At 41.4% G+C, this 19,620-nt stretch overlaps 1 protein-coding gene across 1 annotated transcript in view; it reads right to left on the bottom strand.

Annotated features, from left to right (window-relative positions):
• Window positions 1–2,072: 2,072 nt before the first annotated feature.
• LOC137290542 (adhesion G protein-coupled receptor L4-like) overlaps window positions 2,073–19,620 on the bottom strand; it is a 69,332-nt gene continuing 51,784 nt past the window's right edge. The window contains exons 12-20 of the mRNA XM_067821573.1: window positions 18,239–18,362; window positions 12,325–12,428; window positions 11,461–11,563; window positions 9,340–9,493; window positions 8,659–8,725; window positions 7,621–7,687; window positions 6,820–6,914; window positions 5,778–5,946; window positions 2,073–5,178 (exon numbers count right to left, since the gene is read on the bottom strand). Of these exons, the coding sequence (XP_067677674.1) occupies window positions 5,041–5,178; window positions 5,778–5,946; window positions 6,820–6,914; window positions 7,621–7,687; window positions 8,659–8,725; window positions 9,340–9,493; window positions 11,461–11,563; window positions 12,325–12,428; window positions 18,239–18,362 (1,021 nt within the window). The 3' untranslated portion in view covers window positions 2,073–5,040. The remainder of the gene's footprint in view (window positions 5,179–5,777; window positions 5,947–6,819; window positions 6,915–7,620; window positions 7,688–8,658; window positions 8,726–9,339; window positions 9,494–11,460; window positions 11,564–12,324; window positions 12,429–18,238; window positions 18,363–19,620) is intronic.

Genomic DNA, 19,620 nt, shown 5'->3' with positions numbered 1-19,620 from the left:
CAGCTGTGCTGCGCTTTTCGAATAACGCGAGCGCAGTGAATAGGTTCGCGGAGCTTGAAACAGTATACATGCCCTTAGTGTGAGGTCGTGTGCAGTAGTCTAAACTTGGTTGTGTACACAAGCAAGTAGATATAGTTGATTGTGGTCAGCAGACTCTGTCACAGAGAAAGCTCAATGTCTGGTTTATTGACACCTGTGGGTCTGCCTGCCTGTCTGCTAAAGACAATATACAACACACAGCTTCTATCATTGACCACATGCAATTTGAACTAATATAACACATATCAAACTATACGCCATAAACAAAATAAACTGATGTATGACTTGTGCACCCGAGTCCTGTCTCTGTCACATTATGTAATTAGACAGGTGTGATACTTGTACACATGACATGTACTTTGTATTTGGACGAATGAGTTTCCAGCAACGCAGAAGTTCACCATCTCTACTGACATGATTTTGGATTGGATCGAACGCAACTTCAGAGAACATGTATTTTTACACACAGTCAAACTGTAGTGCAAATGGGATTGCGCAGCAAAGAGAATAAGACCATTCTTCATATATGCGAGCGAAGCGAGCAAGATTGGCAACGCACTCCCTCGCTTCGGTTCAAAAAATATTTTTCATGTGAAAATAAAATGGGTTCCGGTTCAACGGAGTGAAGGAACGAGAATAAGAAGAAACTGTAAAGAAATACCACATTTCCTAATTTTATCATGAACCTGTTAGACTTTATTTGTCTTTAAGTGTCGTCGTTATTGTTAGATCTCTTGTTACATGTATTCTACAATAGATACACTTCTGGCGAACTGTGCGTATGAAGCAAGGGAGATAACTCTTTATGTAGTCCACACGGAATAATAACCTGTTCCTTCACTGCGTTGAACCGGAAGCTGACAGGGGTAATGTAGACGGAGAACGGTCTGATGTACCACGAGTGGCGCTTTAAGTGTTGCATAAAACATATTTCACGTGATTAATTGTTAAATGTGGGGTTGGAAATCTGAGAGCACAACCTAGTGAGGAAATGGGAGTGTACCTTTGATGGTGGCGATATTTTATTTTGACGTGAAAAATATGTTTTGAACCGAAGCGAGGAAAGTGCGTTGCCAACCTTTGCTCGCCTCGTTCGCATATAAGAAGACTGGTCATATTCTCTACGCTGATCCCATTTGCGCCACAGTTTGCCTGTGATTTACAAAACCCAACATCACTTTATACATTCTTTGTGGATAACAACTTCTTCTATAGTGTATGTGATTTTGTTTCACAACGGTATATGAATCCATACTGAAACGACGCATCAAGTAAAATATAAAAAGTTGTTATGCATAAAGAATCTTACTTTCTTGTGACTCGCCGTACTTCTAAAATGCCCATCACACAGATCATCTTTCTGTATGCACAATAAGCCCTCAGGGTATCAGCAAATGAGTCAACCAGTCGGAAGTCGTCATTACACTTGAGTGCACACCAACCCGCTCTGACTGGGTTCGGTCTCCCGAGAGCTTCGTTTCGAGGGAAGTAAGCCCAAGTACAAAATACTGCAGTTTCTATTCGCGATTGTACGCTTATAATCTTGTTTATTTGTATTTTTACCATCAGCAATGTGTGTTATATGTCATGAATAAGTGATAATTGTGTTTTAATTATGTTGGAGTTTTGGTTGCATGTGACCTTTAAACATATTGTCTAAATCCTTTAAACAAGAGTCATTAGAAGACAAAAACTGATCTGACACTTTCTCTACGTCCAAGTTTATGGAAATCATGAAATATAAATGCCATATATGGGCAAATAGCACTTTGGGATCTGACTCACATATCTACCAAATGTCGATGAAACATATCAAACGGTTTTCGAGTTGTGCTCTGGTAACGAAGCCAACACCTCCCGTTTGAGACTAAGTCCGAATTGTTTCCATGAGAACCGTAGCAACAATACAACAGCTATGCACACCGCAAACTGCGAAACCCATAGTGTCGATCGTGTCCGAATTTTCAGCGTGACGAGCATTCCCCACAAGTCTACCCCATAACCAAGACATCAGAAAAACACGGACGCTAATGAGTGAAAAAATTAGCACTTTATTTAACAGCTTAATTATGTCAGTACTCAGCAAGTGTAAACAGTCATGATAAACCAAGATGTGACAAAATGTACATTTACAGCCACCAAATAGCACCAAACAAATAAGATCTGAACCACCAGGGGTCATACACTGTTAATATACAATATCAAGAATCATCTGAAGTTTAGCTTCAGATAAAGCAAAAACCCACCCCCTCCCCCACAACTAATTTTGGACTCGATTCTAAAAAGGAATCCACAAATTCAGTAAAGCCAAAAGAAAGAGTTGACGGTTGTGCTTACCTACGACTTCTTTTGTTTCAGCGAGAAGTCGTGTGGAAGCCATGAAATATCAAAGAAGACATTCAAGATTACATCTATTAGCTATAGACCTCACAAATTAAAACGTCATTGTTTTCATCATTTACAACAGCCTTGACAAACTCTAAGGCAAAATACAGCAATGCATCTTGAATATATGAAACATTATTCTGTGATAGCATACAATGTACACAATATACACTCATTGTAAAGATGAGACAACGGTCGAAGTCATGCCTGGTATAGCATCGTTATAAAATACATTTAGTCTGTGAGATATTTTCAGACAATCGCTTTCAAAGAAGGGTCTGCGTGAGAGTATTGGAATAACTTTGTACAGTTTGTCAAAATGCGAATTATGTATAAAATGTAAGGTATCAGGAACCTTGCTAAACGTTTTAGGATGGAAATGAGAAACTGAAATTCTCAAAACTAAACATACACGTTACCCACAAACGTTCATACCTACGTGCATATCGTGGTATTTTTTGGATTGGGGCTGAGATGTTTTGACAAGCATTTTTGCTCAAGACAAAACTGAGTTGTCCTCGGGGTGAATACCCAGCGACAATGTTCGCTGTATAAAGATCGGGTGATGACAACATTGTCAGTAAAGAAGTTGACATCCATAAATCTTGCTTTTTTATGCATTCCACTTTTAAACGTGCTTTAAACATTAGGCCTAATGGTGGCCAAATAATGTTCGGGTTCTGCGGCAGAAAGATAGTGTGCTTGGAAACAATGAGGGAAGCAAAGCATCCTTTACCGAACACAAATGCCAGCCTCTCAGCACTCCCAGAATATTAAAAGGATTCTTTATGTGACGGGAATGAACAGTCATACATATCATTTTGTTTACACAGACACTTAATAGTCATGTTGCAAGCTGTAAATGTTTACAGACATTTTGTCTGAATGATGATCACAGGATAGAATGTCATTATACTCGTCATGGAAACATTGATTGTTGGTCCAGTTGGAACAAATATAATAATATGGAATTGATATTTGCATCCAACATTGTGTACCTTATACAGCCACTGAAATTGTGTCGGAAAATGGCAGTAATATGGAAGCTGACCTATGATATGATAGTTGGTCATATGATTTTGTTCGTCATATGTTCCCAGATCAATTTAAGATCTTAGAGTGTTAGTTTAAATGTGTTCCCTAGAAAGTTGTAAAGACTGCATTAATGTGTCTGTTAATACTGATGTAAAAATACCGGAATTTGTTGCGTCCCAAGAGTCGTAATAAATACATGTGGTATTGAATGTCAGACATGGCAGGTTTTTATGTTAATGCAGAGGAAGGTACCATTGTCAAATATCAGCATAAATTACTGACGTTGATTGCCATTTATATACACATGAAACAATGTGACTACAAACAGACCCTGTACATATGACTAGATGATTAAACACGCCATTGATGGTGTGGGGACATTATCTAAGTTCTACAACGGACTCTACAACGAGTATTTGTTATGGAATACTGCATGGCAATACTTTGTTAACATGCTTTGTTAATTTACAAATGCATTGTTGTAAAAAAAACTTCCATACTAAGTTCGATTCATAGTACAGAGCCGAGATTCACAAGCGATCTTAGTGCTAAAGTTGATTTTATACTCCCATTTTTAGATTGATTCATACAACAGAGCCGAGATTCACAAGCGATCTGAGCTCTAACGTTGATCTTACTCCCATAGTAAGATTGATTCACAGGACAGACCCGAGATTCACAAGCGTTCTTACTGCTGGAGTTTATATTACTCCCCTACTATGATCGATTCATTAATGAGAGTCAAGATTCACAAGCGTTCTTAGCGCTGAAGTTTATCTTACTCCCATATACTAAGATCGATTCATAGAACAGAGTCGAGATCCCTTGTATCCTCTTGGGGACTTGTTTATGTTAATCTTCGTGATCTGGATATGGTTACAGGAAGAGGATAAAGGATCTTAAGATGGCTCCAAGGCACGAGTAGCTCAGTGTTACCGATACGTCCCGGACTCCAGGTAAGCCTGGCTTCTTGAAGATCTCTTTCCGCGACCTCGCGGTTGATTCCCTCAGATCTTTGGCGAACACAGATCAATGCAATACGGAAGTGCATAGACAATTACATATAAAAGGCAGTGGTGTCTTAGTGCATTAGTACGTATCACACTTGTCAAGGGTTAGTCTCAATGAGTGTGAAAGACAACATTCTTGAAGCGTTAGTACTTCAACAACTAATCCATAACCATGGACTACATCAACTGAGTATCGTTAGGAAAGGTCTTAAGTACAATCATACCATACACCAACATGTACAGTTGTTGGATAATTTAAAAAATAACAATTATCGTACCTTCCTCGAAAAAAGAAAAGCAATGAAAACAAAATTGGGTCGACCGTAAATTATTGCGGTCCTGAAAGCAAACAAAGATGAATTAATATTGAATTTGATTTTACATCTTACACAAGTGACTTACATTACAATCCTTAAATACACTGAAAAAACATAATTATTGTAAAAGATGGCGGCCAAAGGCCAAGCTCTGCTCAGTTCGAGGTCTGAATCATGGCCTGCGACCTAGACAGGAGAGCCGTGGTGTCTTGAGACTATTGTCGCTCACGTCCTTGACCTAGCGGTGGTTGGGATCAGCAGCTGGAATCCTTGCGGGACTTGCCGGACATCTCGCACGACTGACTCTGTTTGCGCATCAGTGATGCGGACTGTGTCGAGGCACTGGGGCGCTTCTTGCTGATGTGGAGTATTCTTTTGTATTCCTTGAGCACCTGCAGCAACGGAAACTTGCATTAACAGCATGTGTCGAAAAAAACCCAAAAAACATTTGTAGTGTCTTTTGTTGTCCCGAGATGTTTAGGTTGTGTCCAGAGACCATATACCGTGTCTGACCCTCCTAAAAGTTCGCCCTGATTGTGATCTTTAGTCTGTATACGCCAAATTACAGATATGACATGTACATGTAGTTCAGACAGCTGACCGTATGTTTCTTAGCCTAAATAAATGAGATAAAGCGAAGACGGGTTCAACAGATGGGTAACACCGGCACCACAAAATTATTTACTGTCTATGTGGAAATCCTAGTGTTTTAAACTTATGAAGTCTCGGGTTAGAACTGGTCTTAGCAACCCTGACTGACGGGATGAGGTTGTCAGATTATTTTCAGACCGCCGCCCTATGGCTGGAATATTATTGAGTGCGGAGTTGAACAACAAATAGACAAACAAAACAAGGTGAAACATAAAACACCGGTATCTGTGATGTGATAGGACTAACCCAGCTTCATCGTGACATCACAAACACAGGATTTGAGAAATATATAAGTCTGTGTATCGATTCAAGTTACTGTGACCGATCTGGCTCTTCTCACCTTCTTGTTGAGGAGACAGTGAAAGCAGAATATAAAGAGCCCCTGGAGACTGTTGAGGATGGTGAAGATATAGGCCAGAGCGATGGTTTCCTTGCTGATGTAGAAGTAGCCAAATGTCCAGGTGAGACCAAGCAGAACCTCCATCGACAGAGCCCCTTGCAGCCATGTTCTTGAGAAAACAACAGAACAATAAATACACCTAGGATTCTCAACCTGGTTCACCACCACTGACGAACGGAAGATCATTATGTCTTAAATCATTACAAATACCAGCAGTTAGTGGGCCAGTAGGCCGAGCTAACCCATTTAATCGTGTAATGATCTGATCGAAGCCAGTTTCATTTCTGTTGCGATCCTTGACGAAGAGCACAACGTTTCACTGATGTGGAAAACTTATCACATGCGCACCGTCTGGCTCTCCGATGTTTACCCGGCACTAAACTGAAGGAAGCAGTCATAATATCCTTAAACCTCTACCTATCAGCTATGAGTTAACATCCAAATTGATTCTTGGTTATCAGGTTTGATTATTTTAAGAAAGTCAATATAATAGTATATTTCTTATTGTCGATTTTCTAACAGCTCTGAGCTGTGGACTTAACCCATTTAATTCACTGGCACAAAACTACATTTGCATTTGGACTAATTTCTTGTATATTTAATGCCATTTCACAATTGAAATCGAATTATTCTTACGATCAGCTAAGAGTTATTACATACAGTTTTCCTCGGCTCTGTATTATTTGTGGTCATAAATGTGGCCTTACCTTAATTTTTGTCTTTGTTTTGCAGTTTAATCACTTTGTTCAAAGATTATTCACAAGGCAAAAACAAAGGACACGTGTTTTTCGGTGGGATTTGTTTACTTTCTACTGTTTCCCCCTACTTCTGCCCTTCAAAGACTTGATACTTCTGTGGCAGTCGACTTGTTTGTCATACCAGCAGATTAGATTTAGAATATGATTGTGTTAAGTTACTGTGTGGAAACAAAGTTAGAAAACATTGGTTTGTGGTATTTTGTTTGATTGAAAGTGCCACCTACCTCATGCCGCCTGAGTTCTTTTCTTTACTGTTGAGGACGTACTCAGAATGACGACACACCATCACCATTGCGTATGTTAGGATGATGGCGTTTACCTGGGACACGAATAGACGCGAAATATTAGCGTATACAGCCGGATGAAATAAACAGATCCTTTGTTTGTTTGTTTGTTTGTTTGTTGTTTCATGTCGCTCATGTCAGCTACGGCGGTCTGTACATATTACAGTCCAGATCAGACAATCCGGTGATTGAGATCATGAACATCGATCTTCACAACTGATAACGTGCATCAACCAAATTTGCAATCAAAGATCAGTTCTTTGATGGATCTTCACAGGCATCACCCTGTGATTCCGTGAAGTAATAAACCCTCAGTAACCTTTGTCTGATGATAGAGCGGCCCAGTGTGGAAGTTGTTTGACATGACAGTACATGTGCCACCGTGCCTCAACTGTCTTCAGTTACTGGTGTGCTTGGTCCGGAATTGTCCAGACACACTGCCGACATACAGGTCATTTTCAGACACGTGTACAGACTGTGAATATGAGGTCTAAACTGTGATAAATAAATATCATTTAGCGATCTAGACAAATAAATGCATCGGGTAGTCGGGTGATCCTGCCAGTCAAGCTGGCTTAGCTCATCAGCAGCTCCGGCAACCTGGCAACCTTCCCCTTTCAACATGCAGCCCAGACAGCGAATGGGACTCATCAGCTCCACAACTAATTACACTTTCAGATATGATATAATTCCCTTGCCATTTATCTGTTTGATGGTACCAAGATAAGTTTCATTCCTCACCAAAAGTATCAAGGCAACTGGACCAGCGAAGCTCCAAATGAAGAAGCGGTCTGTTGTCAGCCAACAGCTGAAACAAAAACAGTTCATGTCTGGTTTTAAAATTAGTTCCATTAACGTCAAGTGTGATTTAAGCGAAAGAGTTATCTTTTCTTTCCAAAAGGCGTTAGCCGACATTGCTGCTAAAAACGAGATTTTGGAGTACTTAGTGAAAGGACGTTGTAAAAATAAGATCCTGACGAGAAAAGTGCATGTTTTGTTTAATTTATGACCAAATGTAAAAAAAAATTATCGCGATAATGATGTCAGAAGATTATGAAATATGTAACGTAAGCGCCTGAAGCAGGCCTACTATAGAAAACGTTCCCACTGAGGAGAAAAACGCTGAATAGTCAAAATTTATCGTGGAAATGGCAACATAAACATAATACCTCCCTACTGAAACAGTGAAAACGGCAACTTTAAATCGCTAAAACTGGATAAAAAATCGAAGAGCCTGCCACTGGGTTCGCGCATGCACACACGAAAGAGGAAGTTTTTCAGCTGAAACAAAATTTATATTCCCCTTTTGAAGAATTTCTGTTGTGTTATTTAGCATTAATAATCATAATGCTTGTGTGCACACTTGTTAAATTTACTTTCCATTCGTATGATAAATGACAGTAATTATTTCGACATATTCAATACTTTTTCCACGCGAGGCGATTCACAGGTTCTCGGAAATTTGAAGAAGCGTGTGTCTTAATGGGTATGCACAGTGGACATAAAAATTCTCTGATATAAAAATGTTGCACTTTCTGACTAAAATGTAAGTCTTTCGTAGCGAGGTCCAATGCGTTTTACTGAAAGTTTTCTTTGGTAGGCCTGCGATAGTTTCGATCGATTCAGCAGAGTGAAAATGTCAAATAGTGAGGAGATTATAGATATAGATGACTGAAAATCAACGATAGCACCAGGTTTTCTCCCAAAGGTAAAGCGTGACTGCAATACCGGTACAACTCTCAACCTGCACATGTCTCATTACAAGTGAACACGTCTTACTATTGGTCCGTTCCATAACCTTGGTAGTAGAAACCCGCAGATATGGAGACAATGATAAGCGGAATTCCTGCAAAATACAAACATAGAACGATTACCGTTAAGATTGAAATAGACGTAAATAAGGAGAAGGCAGAGTCCCTTAGTTCAAAGCTGATAGAAAACTGAACAACAGTATCTATATAAAACTGAGAGCACGTACACACGGTATAATACTTATTGGTAACAAACAATTGTTTGCTGTTCCCTCTTATTAAGGTCCGGAATTAACCGATACAAATGCATTTTATAATATCTTGCTCAAAAGAAGTTAAATAGCATCCGCATATTTTAATATGACTATTTGTAATCAGTCATGAATGAGTGAGTACCATTTTTCGCGCTGCTTTTAGCAACATTTCAGCAATATTACGGCGTAGAACACCAAAGATGGGCGACACATTGTACCCTCGATGGTATAGCGATCTCTTTGACCACTAGGCTACCCCACCAAACCTTAATACAGACTTCTTTCTCGGTATACTTGATCTGTTGGTGTGCGTGCGTGTGTGTTTGTTAGAAGGTCCTCAAAGCGGCTGGGACAGTTGCTCAAAGCATCACTTGTTAAACTGCCTGATTAAGACATTATTTACAGATGGCTGGGATTTTGCTGAGTGTGGCGTTCAACGAAAACAAGAGACCCACCATATCCAGTCATGTAGTAGTAGGGTAGCCGTGACTTGGCGGCATCGAACACCTGGACCAGCATGATGACCATGTGGATACCCTCTATGAACATCCACATGAACACGCTGAGGAAGAAGTAGTGCAGGAAGCCGGCGATCAGGGTGCAAGCCAGCTGAAAACAAATACAGAGAGCTAAAACAATGTAAGATCACCACACAGGTACCAGGGGATAGGGAGGGAGTGATAATTTAAAGTCGCTTTTCACAAAATTGCCGCAGTATAACGTCAGGGAACACCAAACATGAGTTGCATCTATTTTGCATTTGCAGAGTCAAACTCGGAGTTGATGAGCGAGCACTTCAACCACGAGGCTACCACAACGTATAGACAATTGTGAACAATATTGTTTTACTTTGACCCAACGCTGTCTGAAATTCAAATTAACCATAGGACCCCACTGCGGGTCAAGAAATCGATAAACGAAGCGCCGGTTTAGTACCTGTAGTGGGTGCCTATGACATTAACGTTCTGAATAAGCTAAATCTAGATTTCCTCGGTATCAGAATCTCCCATCACAACGGGTCTCGTTTCATTTTAGCTCTTTACTTCTCTAGGAACTAGGAGACTTAGTCTAAGGATCCACATGTCACATTTAGTAGTATTATTCATTCACGTAGTCTACCAAAGAATAATAGAGTTCGTTAATTCAGAGACGTTGACATTTGGACTCTCGATAACTATCCATTTCGAAATTGCTTACTTTTCCACAAGACTTAGAGGTGGCTTAGAGTAGAGGTGGTCCAAGTTCGGCAGCACTCGTTAATCTTCGGTATGACACGGTAAATTATCACTGTTTATTATCGACTACAAAAAGATACGAAATAATTCCACGACTTACATAAGGTACCTTGTCTCTAGCTGATGGGAAAAGCGTCTGTTTTGTGATTTAGAACGTCGATAACGCGCATACAGAAACTTATTCATGGCGTTGGATGACGTTGTTTACGTCGGCGAAAAATACGCATCCTTCGACTGAAAACAGCTTTGTATGATGACCTCATAGCGAGGCTGATTAGTGCACACGGCCCCAGTGCACGTTGGAGATGGAGACACGACAAAGGAATTTGTTTACTACTGCACACACGCACCGACAGCGGCGTTACACGGGGTTTCTACATCTTCAGAGAACACACGGGAGGAAATACGTATTTATTTAACGCCGATTTTTTAAAAATTCCTTCTCGTTGATCCAGTGTCAGGATATAAAGATAACAAACAAAAACAAATCTCGACAGATGCCTGAAAGTTGAAATGTGTGCATGGGCGCTGACAGATTTGTCGACAGGCTGTGGAAGCAAGACGGTGATGTGCAGTATCTGCTGCTGTGCAAGCGAGGGGTTATGCGCATGGCGAAACGTAACGGCACTCAACCTACTTTTACCGTTAGTCTTACGTTACCGAGGTTTGTGTAATAGTGTAGCCGGAGATACGTAGTTCAGACCACCAAGATCCTGCCACAATTGGTCCCAGGACGCTATGTTGGTTGCTAGAGGCTGCCAAAGTGGATCGGATGGCCAGACTCGGGTACTTGGTTCATAAATGCCATCGTGCCCTGATTAATTACAATCAATGCAATCAATGCAATCAAAAATCTGTTTATTATTGTCTCGGGCGTTTGTTGAAATATCCCAATATGCTATTGCGAGAGTAAGCCCTTGGTAATATGCTCTACGTCTTAAGGTTGATTTTGGTTGGTTTCTTGTATAAAGCCGCAGCAATGTTACACCTAGGTGGCGGAGTCTGTAAATATCTGCGTCTTGACCAGACAATCCAGTGATCAACAACGCGAGCATCAATGACAAAGGAGCGACCGAGGAAGTCGTTGTATGGCGATTGGTTAAGTCTTCACATAGACTTTGCGACAACGTATATATTTGGCATACAATCTTGTGTTTAAGAGTAAGATGCATAATACTATTTCAAGAATTTCCTGTGAATATTCAAATGGTCGTACCCTTATGTGTGACTATGACGCTTGGGATTACACATCCTAAGTAAGGATACTAGATGAAGAAATCTGAACTGCTTTGCACCTTTCCAGCATCTTTATTGACGCGCTTCTGTTGTTGCATCACTCACCTTATTTTCCGTTCTGCTGACACCCGTTATAAATAGAATCTCTGCAACCCACAGACACACCACCAGATTCTTGTGTATGGAGTTTCTTTCGCCTTGAAGCGATCTACAATGAAGGGTGCAGAATATATCAAACTGCTATAGAGAGATAGAGAGAGTGAGTGAGTATGGTTTTACACCGCTTTTGCAATATTCCAGCAATATCACGGCGGGGGACACCAGAAATGGGTTTCACAAATTGTGCCCATGTGTGGAATCGAGCCCATTCTCATGTAATGTCGTGTGTGTTGTTTTATAAATGGTATGACTCCTTTCTAACACAGTTTTGGAAAGCCGTTCACTTTAATGTCTTCATCTTCAGAGAGACTGGTTTTATGTCATTTTGCACGTCACATGAGAGCTAGAAGGATGGAAGACACGTTGTACCACTATAGGGAACTGAACCCAAACCTTTGCCGTCACGAGGAATCACTTTAACCACTTCGTTATCATACCGTACTTCTTGTTGAAATCGCTCCAATAACTTACTGTTCGCGATCTGAGCAGTAACGTTGCTTAACGTTAAATTTGAATAAACCTTTATTCCACTATTTTTGTTTGTTTGTTTGTTTGTTATTTGTCAACGCGCTCAGCTATTCACGCTAGCTGGCGTAAGGCTGCAAATAATCTCGACCAGACAATCCAGAGACCAACATTATGAACATCGAGAAACGATGCCATGTGGCGGTATTGTCTATCAGTGAGCCAGACCACCCGACCCCGACCGCCTCTTTTGACAAGCATGGGTCGCTGTAGACCACTCATAACAGGGATCTTCCGGGTCTGCTGCTGCTACTCGGGCTGTCATGTTGTTGTTGCTATAGTTACCCGAAGCAGGTGAAGGTGATCCAGCTGGCGAAGAGACAGAGGATAGAGATGATGCATCCGACGAGGGTGATGAACTCCAGCAACATCTTGTGGACAGTGTGCATCTGCAAGGACAAGTTCGACATTTAGCATCATGGCATGTACAGGATGTTGAGCTTGACCTGATCAAGTGAATACTAATACATTGCGTGACCGTGTCACACTTGGTTGGGTCCATTATTGTGAAGGGGTGCACCTTTCTCGGTTGATTTTCGACATGTCAGAAAAGCCGAGACAAGGTCGCCGCTTGACATCTCGGTGGCGAGAAATCGTCAGCAATGTCCTATAAAACAAGCTCCAGATGGTAAAGAGTGATAGCGAGAGTGAATTGGACTGTGAAAGCACCAGACGTCTGTACGTAAAGTTAGTAAGCCAAACTAGATATGACTGTATAAACATATCTAGCATGTGACTGAAAGATATCAATTAAAACACGAAATGACTGTAGTTTCAGAAGTGTTGTTTTCCGCGCAAGTTCTGTAACGAATCCATGCGTCGCACGGACGCAACATCAATGACATTCTCTGCTCCCCAATTTAATGAAGTTAACTCGACCTCCAGTTTGTGCCATTTGACCTTCCGCGTCATGCACATGTAAAGTAGCTCAGGTCAAGCTGAACACCATGTATACCCTTGTATAGTGTGTAACGGATATAGACAAATGCCATTTCCAGTATTGAAGGAGGACATACAAACTATAGAGGATATCCAAACAGAGCCTATAAAACTGGCAATCAAACCAGGGTCTCACCTGTGACGAATAAGTGAGTGGTCTTAGTTTTACGCTGCTTTCAGCAATATTCCAGAAACATCACGACAGGGGACACCGGAAATGGAGTTCACACATTTACCCATGTGGTCTTTGGCGTGACCAGCGAAGACTTGAGCCACTTGGCTACCCCACCGTCACACCGAATAGCGTAATAAGCCCTCTGCGTCCGTTTCTTGTGTTTGCTAGTCCACACTTTGCATCAACAACAACCCCCCCAAACAGTATCCATGTTGAAAATCGAACTAAGTGAGTTAGTGAGTTTAGTTTTACGCCGCACTCAGCAATTTTCCAGCTATATCGCGACGGAAAATAGAAAATAAGCTGACGTATCTTCTGACACACCAACGAACTGACACAGCAACGGGCTGACACATCAACGAGCTGACACACCAACGAACTGACATAGCAACGGGATGACACATCAACGAGCTGACACAGCAACGAGCTGACACAACAAAGAGCCGACACACCAAAGAGCTGACACACCAACGAACTGACACACCAACGAGCAACGAGCTGACACACCAACGAACTGACACACCAACGCGCAACGAGCTGACACACCAACGAACTGACACACCAACGAGCAACGAGCTGACACCTCAACGAGCTGACACACCAACGAGCTGACACACCAACGAGCAACGAGCTGACACACCGACGAACTGACACACCAACGAGCAACGGGCTGACACACCAACGAGCTGACACACCAACGAGCTGACACACCAACGAGCAACGAGCTGACACACCAACGAACTGACACACCAACCATTAGGCTATCATATTTCTTTTTTAAAAAAAAATCACTGGAGAGAAATGTATTGTGAAATATAAGAAACAATACATAACTTTAATACACACCGATATAAAAGGTGTGAAAAACCCTTCAGCAAGTCGAAATACATTAGTGTATAATATGGAACAGAGTTCGTTCTATCAATTACCCACGGATGTTTAACACACAAGAATCTAAAGATAGTTTCACTTTATTCAAAGACGATGCTGATTGTCTGTGCTGTTGGCAAAAGCGATGTCTGGAGGCTTCTGCGTCCAAGATAAGAACCCCGGACGCTCACAGCTGCAGCCGTATGGCTACATCTTACGAACACTTGTTACAGTCTCAGACCAATTCCCGAACAGGCGGATTCCCTCAGTGTCTACTCAGCGTCCGGGGTTCGGGAGGAGAATAAATAACGCCGACAGTTGAATTCCCCCCACCCCATCTTGTCCCCCTCCCAGCCATCTGGAGCGTATTTGAGGCATGCGGTCTGGGGATTCAATGCCAGTAGACTTCCCTGGGTTACAGACCTGGGATCGTTGGACTATATGTTAAAGGATGGAAAACAAACATCTTGTTCGACGTCGGCAAAATTTGGGCGAAAACAGTAACTAGCAGTTGGGGGTACAATTTGTTGGGTAAAGCAAGACAAGGAGACAGTGGGTGGCGGTATTGTTTGTTGGAATTGTCCAAGAAAACAAACAAGATGAAATACTTTTATTTTGGGAAAGAATTTGATAGAGACGGATTGGCTTCCAAGAAACATTCTTGGCATAAATAGTCATACTGCCCTATACAAATCCAGATACGGAGCTCCCTGGATTATAACGAGGTCAGAATTTAACATTTTGAAGTTCAGATTCGGTTAAATCAGGAAGGGCATTTTAAAAAAGAAAACAATAATATGTAAAGTAAAAAATTAGGACATTAACGATTTAAATAATAGGAAATAAACGATGTCCTATTACATAAAAATGCCAAAATAATATATATATATATATGTGTGTGTGTGTGTGTGTGTGTGTGTGTGTGTGTGTGTGTGTGTGTGTGTGTGTGTGTGTGTGTGTGTGTGTGTGTGTGTGTGTGTGTGTGTGTGTGTGTGTGTGTGTGTGTGTGTTTTTGGTATACTATGGCAAATGATAAAACTGATCCTACCACCCTGACTTACTACACGTCCGCAAGATTTACCTCAAATGTTTCAGCTGGTCTAACCTGAGTTCAACTGCATGAACACCGATTGTTCGATGCCATCGGAATACGGTTGCATACTAAGTCAAACGTCACGCTTATTATATGAGGAATCTGTTACACCTGCAATTCGCACCTGAACTGCACAGTGACAGGGAGTGCACAGGTTTCACTGCAGTATGCCAGCGATATATCGGTATGTGAAAACACACATCAGCTTCACACATAGTACCCGCATCGGAAATCAAACCGGGGACTTATGGCCTGTTTCTCCGTAAAACGTACCGATAAATTTCACTTTAAACCAAAAGGTAAACCAAATAAAGTGAAATGAAGATTGCGAATCCTCATAATTTTCAACTTTATCGGATTCAAGTTTATCTGAAGTTGAATAAAATTCAGAGATTTGAACTAACTGGCAAGTTATATATAAATAAAAGCATTACTCGAATACTTCAATCACTGGGCTCCCGTACAACGGTAGACTGCAGTTGAGTCTAGGTTTCCTGTGTTTACTCAGAAACTGTTTTAAGACTCTGATTAGATCCGGTTATGCGCAACATGTTGGTCGCTAATGTCGCACAGTTTTAATACTATTACTGCTGATATCTGAATATCATGTCCTGTCCGAATCTTAAGGCTACTCCCCCCTAATCGAACACATTCGTGTTTGAAATGAAGAAGTCAGTGATGCTGGTACCTGTCCTTTGACTCATGAGATATGATACGGATGTTTCTGATACTATTCGTGAAGCCGTAACAGTAAATCCCCACTTAAACGGGAGCCACCTGATTGTACAATAAATTGTACCGACATGTTTAACGCTTCAACAACCTCTTAAGTTACGCCCTTTGAAGTGGCGGGGCTGGGATCTTAAACACGTCTGGAATCAGCTGTTTAACTGGGGCGGACATCGAAACGATCTGACGATGCAAAAAAACCCTTCCACCACGTGTTTCTATAGATACCGCGTCGTACTATAGACGTTGAGGCATAGACACACGATCGTTCCGAGCTGGAGCTTATCTTCAGTGACAAGATACGGAGCCCAGTCTACAAGTGGTTGCTCGCATTGGTTTCCTTTGTATTTTGACACAAACTCTCGTGTTTCGCGAGAACCTCGTGAGATCTTGTGGAAATCATTGAGAAGTCACTTTACGTCGTTTAGATAAGTTTATCTTCAGTTTATTTACTTCTTATTGCTCCTAACGTGGACTACGACCAGCTTGATTGGAGTGCTGAATCCCAGTCCTTGAGAGCTGATCAACAGGGTGTTCGTACAATGGCCTACTGTTGACATCAGTAGGGACTCTTGCTTATATCATGTCGATACACAACCACGTGTGCATTGTTCACTAAGGCTAATTACTTCCACATTTTCGACATTTGTGACAGGTTTGTGGTACTGATTGCTCGTCGTATAAACAAACCATTTTCATCTACTGTTCTTCATGATTGTTAAGTGGGAGATCGGAAGGACCCCATGGTAGCATTGTATGTCATCGTGCTCTAATGGCATACATTTTATTCGTGTTTCCATCACAGGTTTTTCTGGTCCATGTATTTACGGCTGCTGTGATATGTCTGTAGTATAGGCTTTTAACATACACGCGTTCACGTGTTCACGCATTCACGGAGTCATGAACAAGGAAATAACATTCACGTCCACAGTAAAGCCTTCAAAACGAGTTAAAACAGACATGTGAAGAACGTTTCGAAATTTGTCGTATCCAAAAGCAAAATTATTTCCAATGCAATTGAATATTAGATATATATTCTCGTCTTTTTTGAGGAGGCGGTGGGGATAGCCTTGTGGTTAAGGCGTTCGCACGTCACGCCGAAGACTCGGGTTCGATTCCTCACATGGGTACAATGTGTGAAACCCATTTCTGGTGTCCCCAGCCGTGATATTGCTGGAATGTTGCTAAGACATTGAAACATTGACTTGCCGTTGCAGGTGTTCATGATGGGTGTAGGAAAGGCTAACCTTTTCCAAAACATCACTAGTCGATAGCGATATGTAAACACATGAGCCAGACACGATCGGAATGATACAGAGAGTTGACCCTGCTTTTAGCAGACATTTATATGTGACAAGATAAATGTGTTGTGTCACTTTAATCTGATTTTTAAAAGATTCGACCCGAATATCGACCGCTTCAGTGATAGGATGAGACAAGACAGTAATTCACTAACTATTCGGATGTAATTGAAAACTGACATTCTGATAAAGAAGTGATCACATTAAGTACTTGACTGCCACTTTCCCCTTAAAAACAAAGGCAACAGATATCGATTATCGTGTAGGCCAGGATCTTGCTAGCGGACTACACGCCTTTTAACATCGTGGATACGGTTAATTACAGTAGAGATTGCGACTGTGGAATCTTTCAGGTAAGAAACCAAAGCATTATCTCTGGGTATAAATTTAGAAATTCACCACTAATTCCTGATTAAATTCTTGTTTTCCTCTGTTAGACACCGAGGGTCCGGTGTTCATGAGAATGGGGGTAGGCTTGGTCCAAGTCCATATTTGAAGGTACAAATTTGAAACAGATTTGGGTGGATTATTTACAAATGTGTTTTGAATGTGAGTGAGTAGCCTAGTTTTACGCCAGTTGTAGCATTATCCATGCAATGCCACGGCGGGGTACACCAAACATGCACTTCACACATTGTACCCACGTGGGGAATCGAACCCGGGTCTTCAGCGTGACGGTTTAACCGCCCCATTTTTATTGTGACTTTCGAGTCAGGAACACTGCATAAGTGTTGCAAAGGCACCACAGAGGAACGATCCATTGCATATGGAATGTCGCAGATGGGAGTTTGGACAGTTATATTGCCAGAAAGTCCGGTTGAAGAATTCAGACCATCACCAGACTATAGAGACGCGTAAACCAGACTCGCCATACGTCTCAAACTTCCACAACCGGAAGACCGAGAGAGACCACCCCGCAAGATGAGATTTCGAAAGAGGGGATAACTCACTTAAAACATTTTTCAACAATTTAAAAGCAGACGAAAAGTCGAACCGGAAGTCCTGACCACCCTTGTCTGCCTTTTTTTCAATTGATAACGTTGGCTTCCTGCAAAAATCACAAAACAAACTTGTATCAAGTCTTTCACCCACCTCTACGCCTTCCACGTCCATCAAGATAGCAAAATTGGTAAGATGGTCACATTTGCACGTGGTGTGAGTGTTGTTAGTCCCGGCCAAACGGCAGCCATCTTGAGACCAACGACCGTAGCCATTGCTGAAACATAAACACTATAGCTACCACAAACAATATACCATGGCGAGGCGTTTGCTTATCGTCTTGTCAGTTCATTGACAGAGTATACAGACAGATATATTCGCGATAAACTTCAAGGAAGGACCAGCTTGAGATATTTCCTCAGGTTTATGAGGGACATACTTGATGGTATTTCATGATGACATGCACGAATGATGTGTCTAGATAAGTCGACCACAGCTGGATGTAGAGACAGCCGATCCTCGGGAGTAAACGTCTCGCTCGGCAATTTGGAATAACCAGGGAGCCGTTGTTCAAAAGAACCTAAGCGCCAAGGCTACCTTAAGTCTATGCTAAGGTGTGGGAATTAAGGTCACCTTAGCGCTAAGATCGCTTTGTACAACGGCAACCGTGCCTTACGTCTATGCAACCTTTTGTTCGTATATCTGCCTGGCTGCTAGACAAACGCATAGTCTCTGAATATATAATTGTGATTGAAAAACAAAACAAAATAATTCCTTTTAAATTGAAAAGGAGTCCCAGTGAGATAGGAGACTGAACCTGAGGAAATCTAGACTACAATATCACAATGCCCTTTAGAAAGTGGTCAAATGTAACATCCAGGATTCGAACCAACAACCTCAGAGTCAGGCACCTAAACAGCTCAGCCACCGCGACTTCCACCGGAAGTTGCGCGGGTTAGGGTAATCCCGAATATAACATATGTTAGACAAGCTATAGTTAGGGCTTTAGCATTGTAGAACGGGTTGGGTGGAATGGAAATAATGTGGTTCAAGGACTGTGAGACTCTACCTGCAAATGTACATGAAACTAAATACAGGTCTAGAAAATGCTTTGAGTGTGTAGACCGGCTCGTTGCTTAACACCACTATAAGACGTGATTTTCTAACTAATTGTTTTGGATAAGACAATCTTGTGACTGACAGAACAAGCACCGATCGCGGGATCTATTTAGAAGGTATTCATACTCAGTATGGTACTGGCACTGCACAAGCATATTCATAATTCAATCACAAATTCAGCATGTTTCAGTAACCGCTGAAAAAATCTAGATTTTGTGCACATTTTGTTTCTGTAATGAACGGACAAACCACTTGGAACCCACGACAGTGTTCAATATAATAAATATTTCCCTGCGTGTTCTCTATCAGTTTATTCTTATATGACGACAGCACTACGAAGTGTATAAGGTGGGCGACATTTGTCAAGTATATTGTGATACTACTGTTCCTCCTATGATAAACAAACAAAAATTGGG

This window comes from Haliotis asinina, chromosome 7, assembly GCF_037392515.1.
Source record: "Haliotis asinina isolate JCU_RB_2024 chromosome 7, JCU_Hal_asi_v2, whole genome shotgun sequence".
Classification (NCBI taxonomy): domain Eukaryota; kingdom Metazoa; phylum Mollusca; class Gastropoda; order Lepetellida; family Haliotidae; genus Haliotis; species Haliotis asinina.
This window is presented reverse-complemented; position numbering and strand designations above follow the sequence as displayed.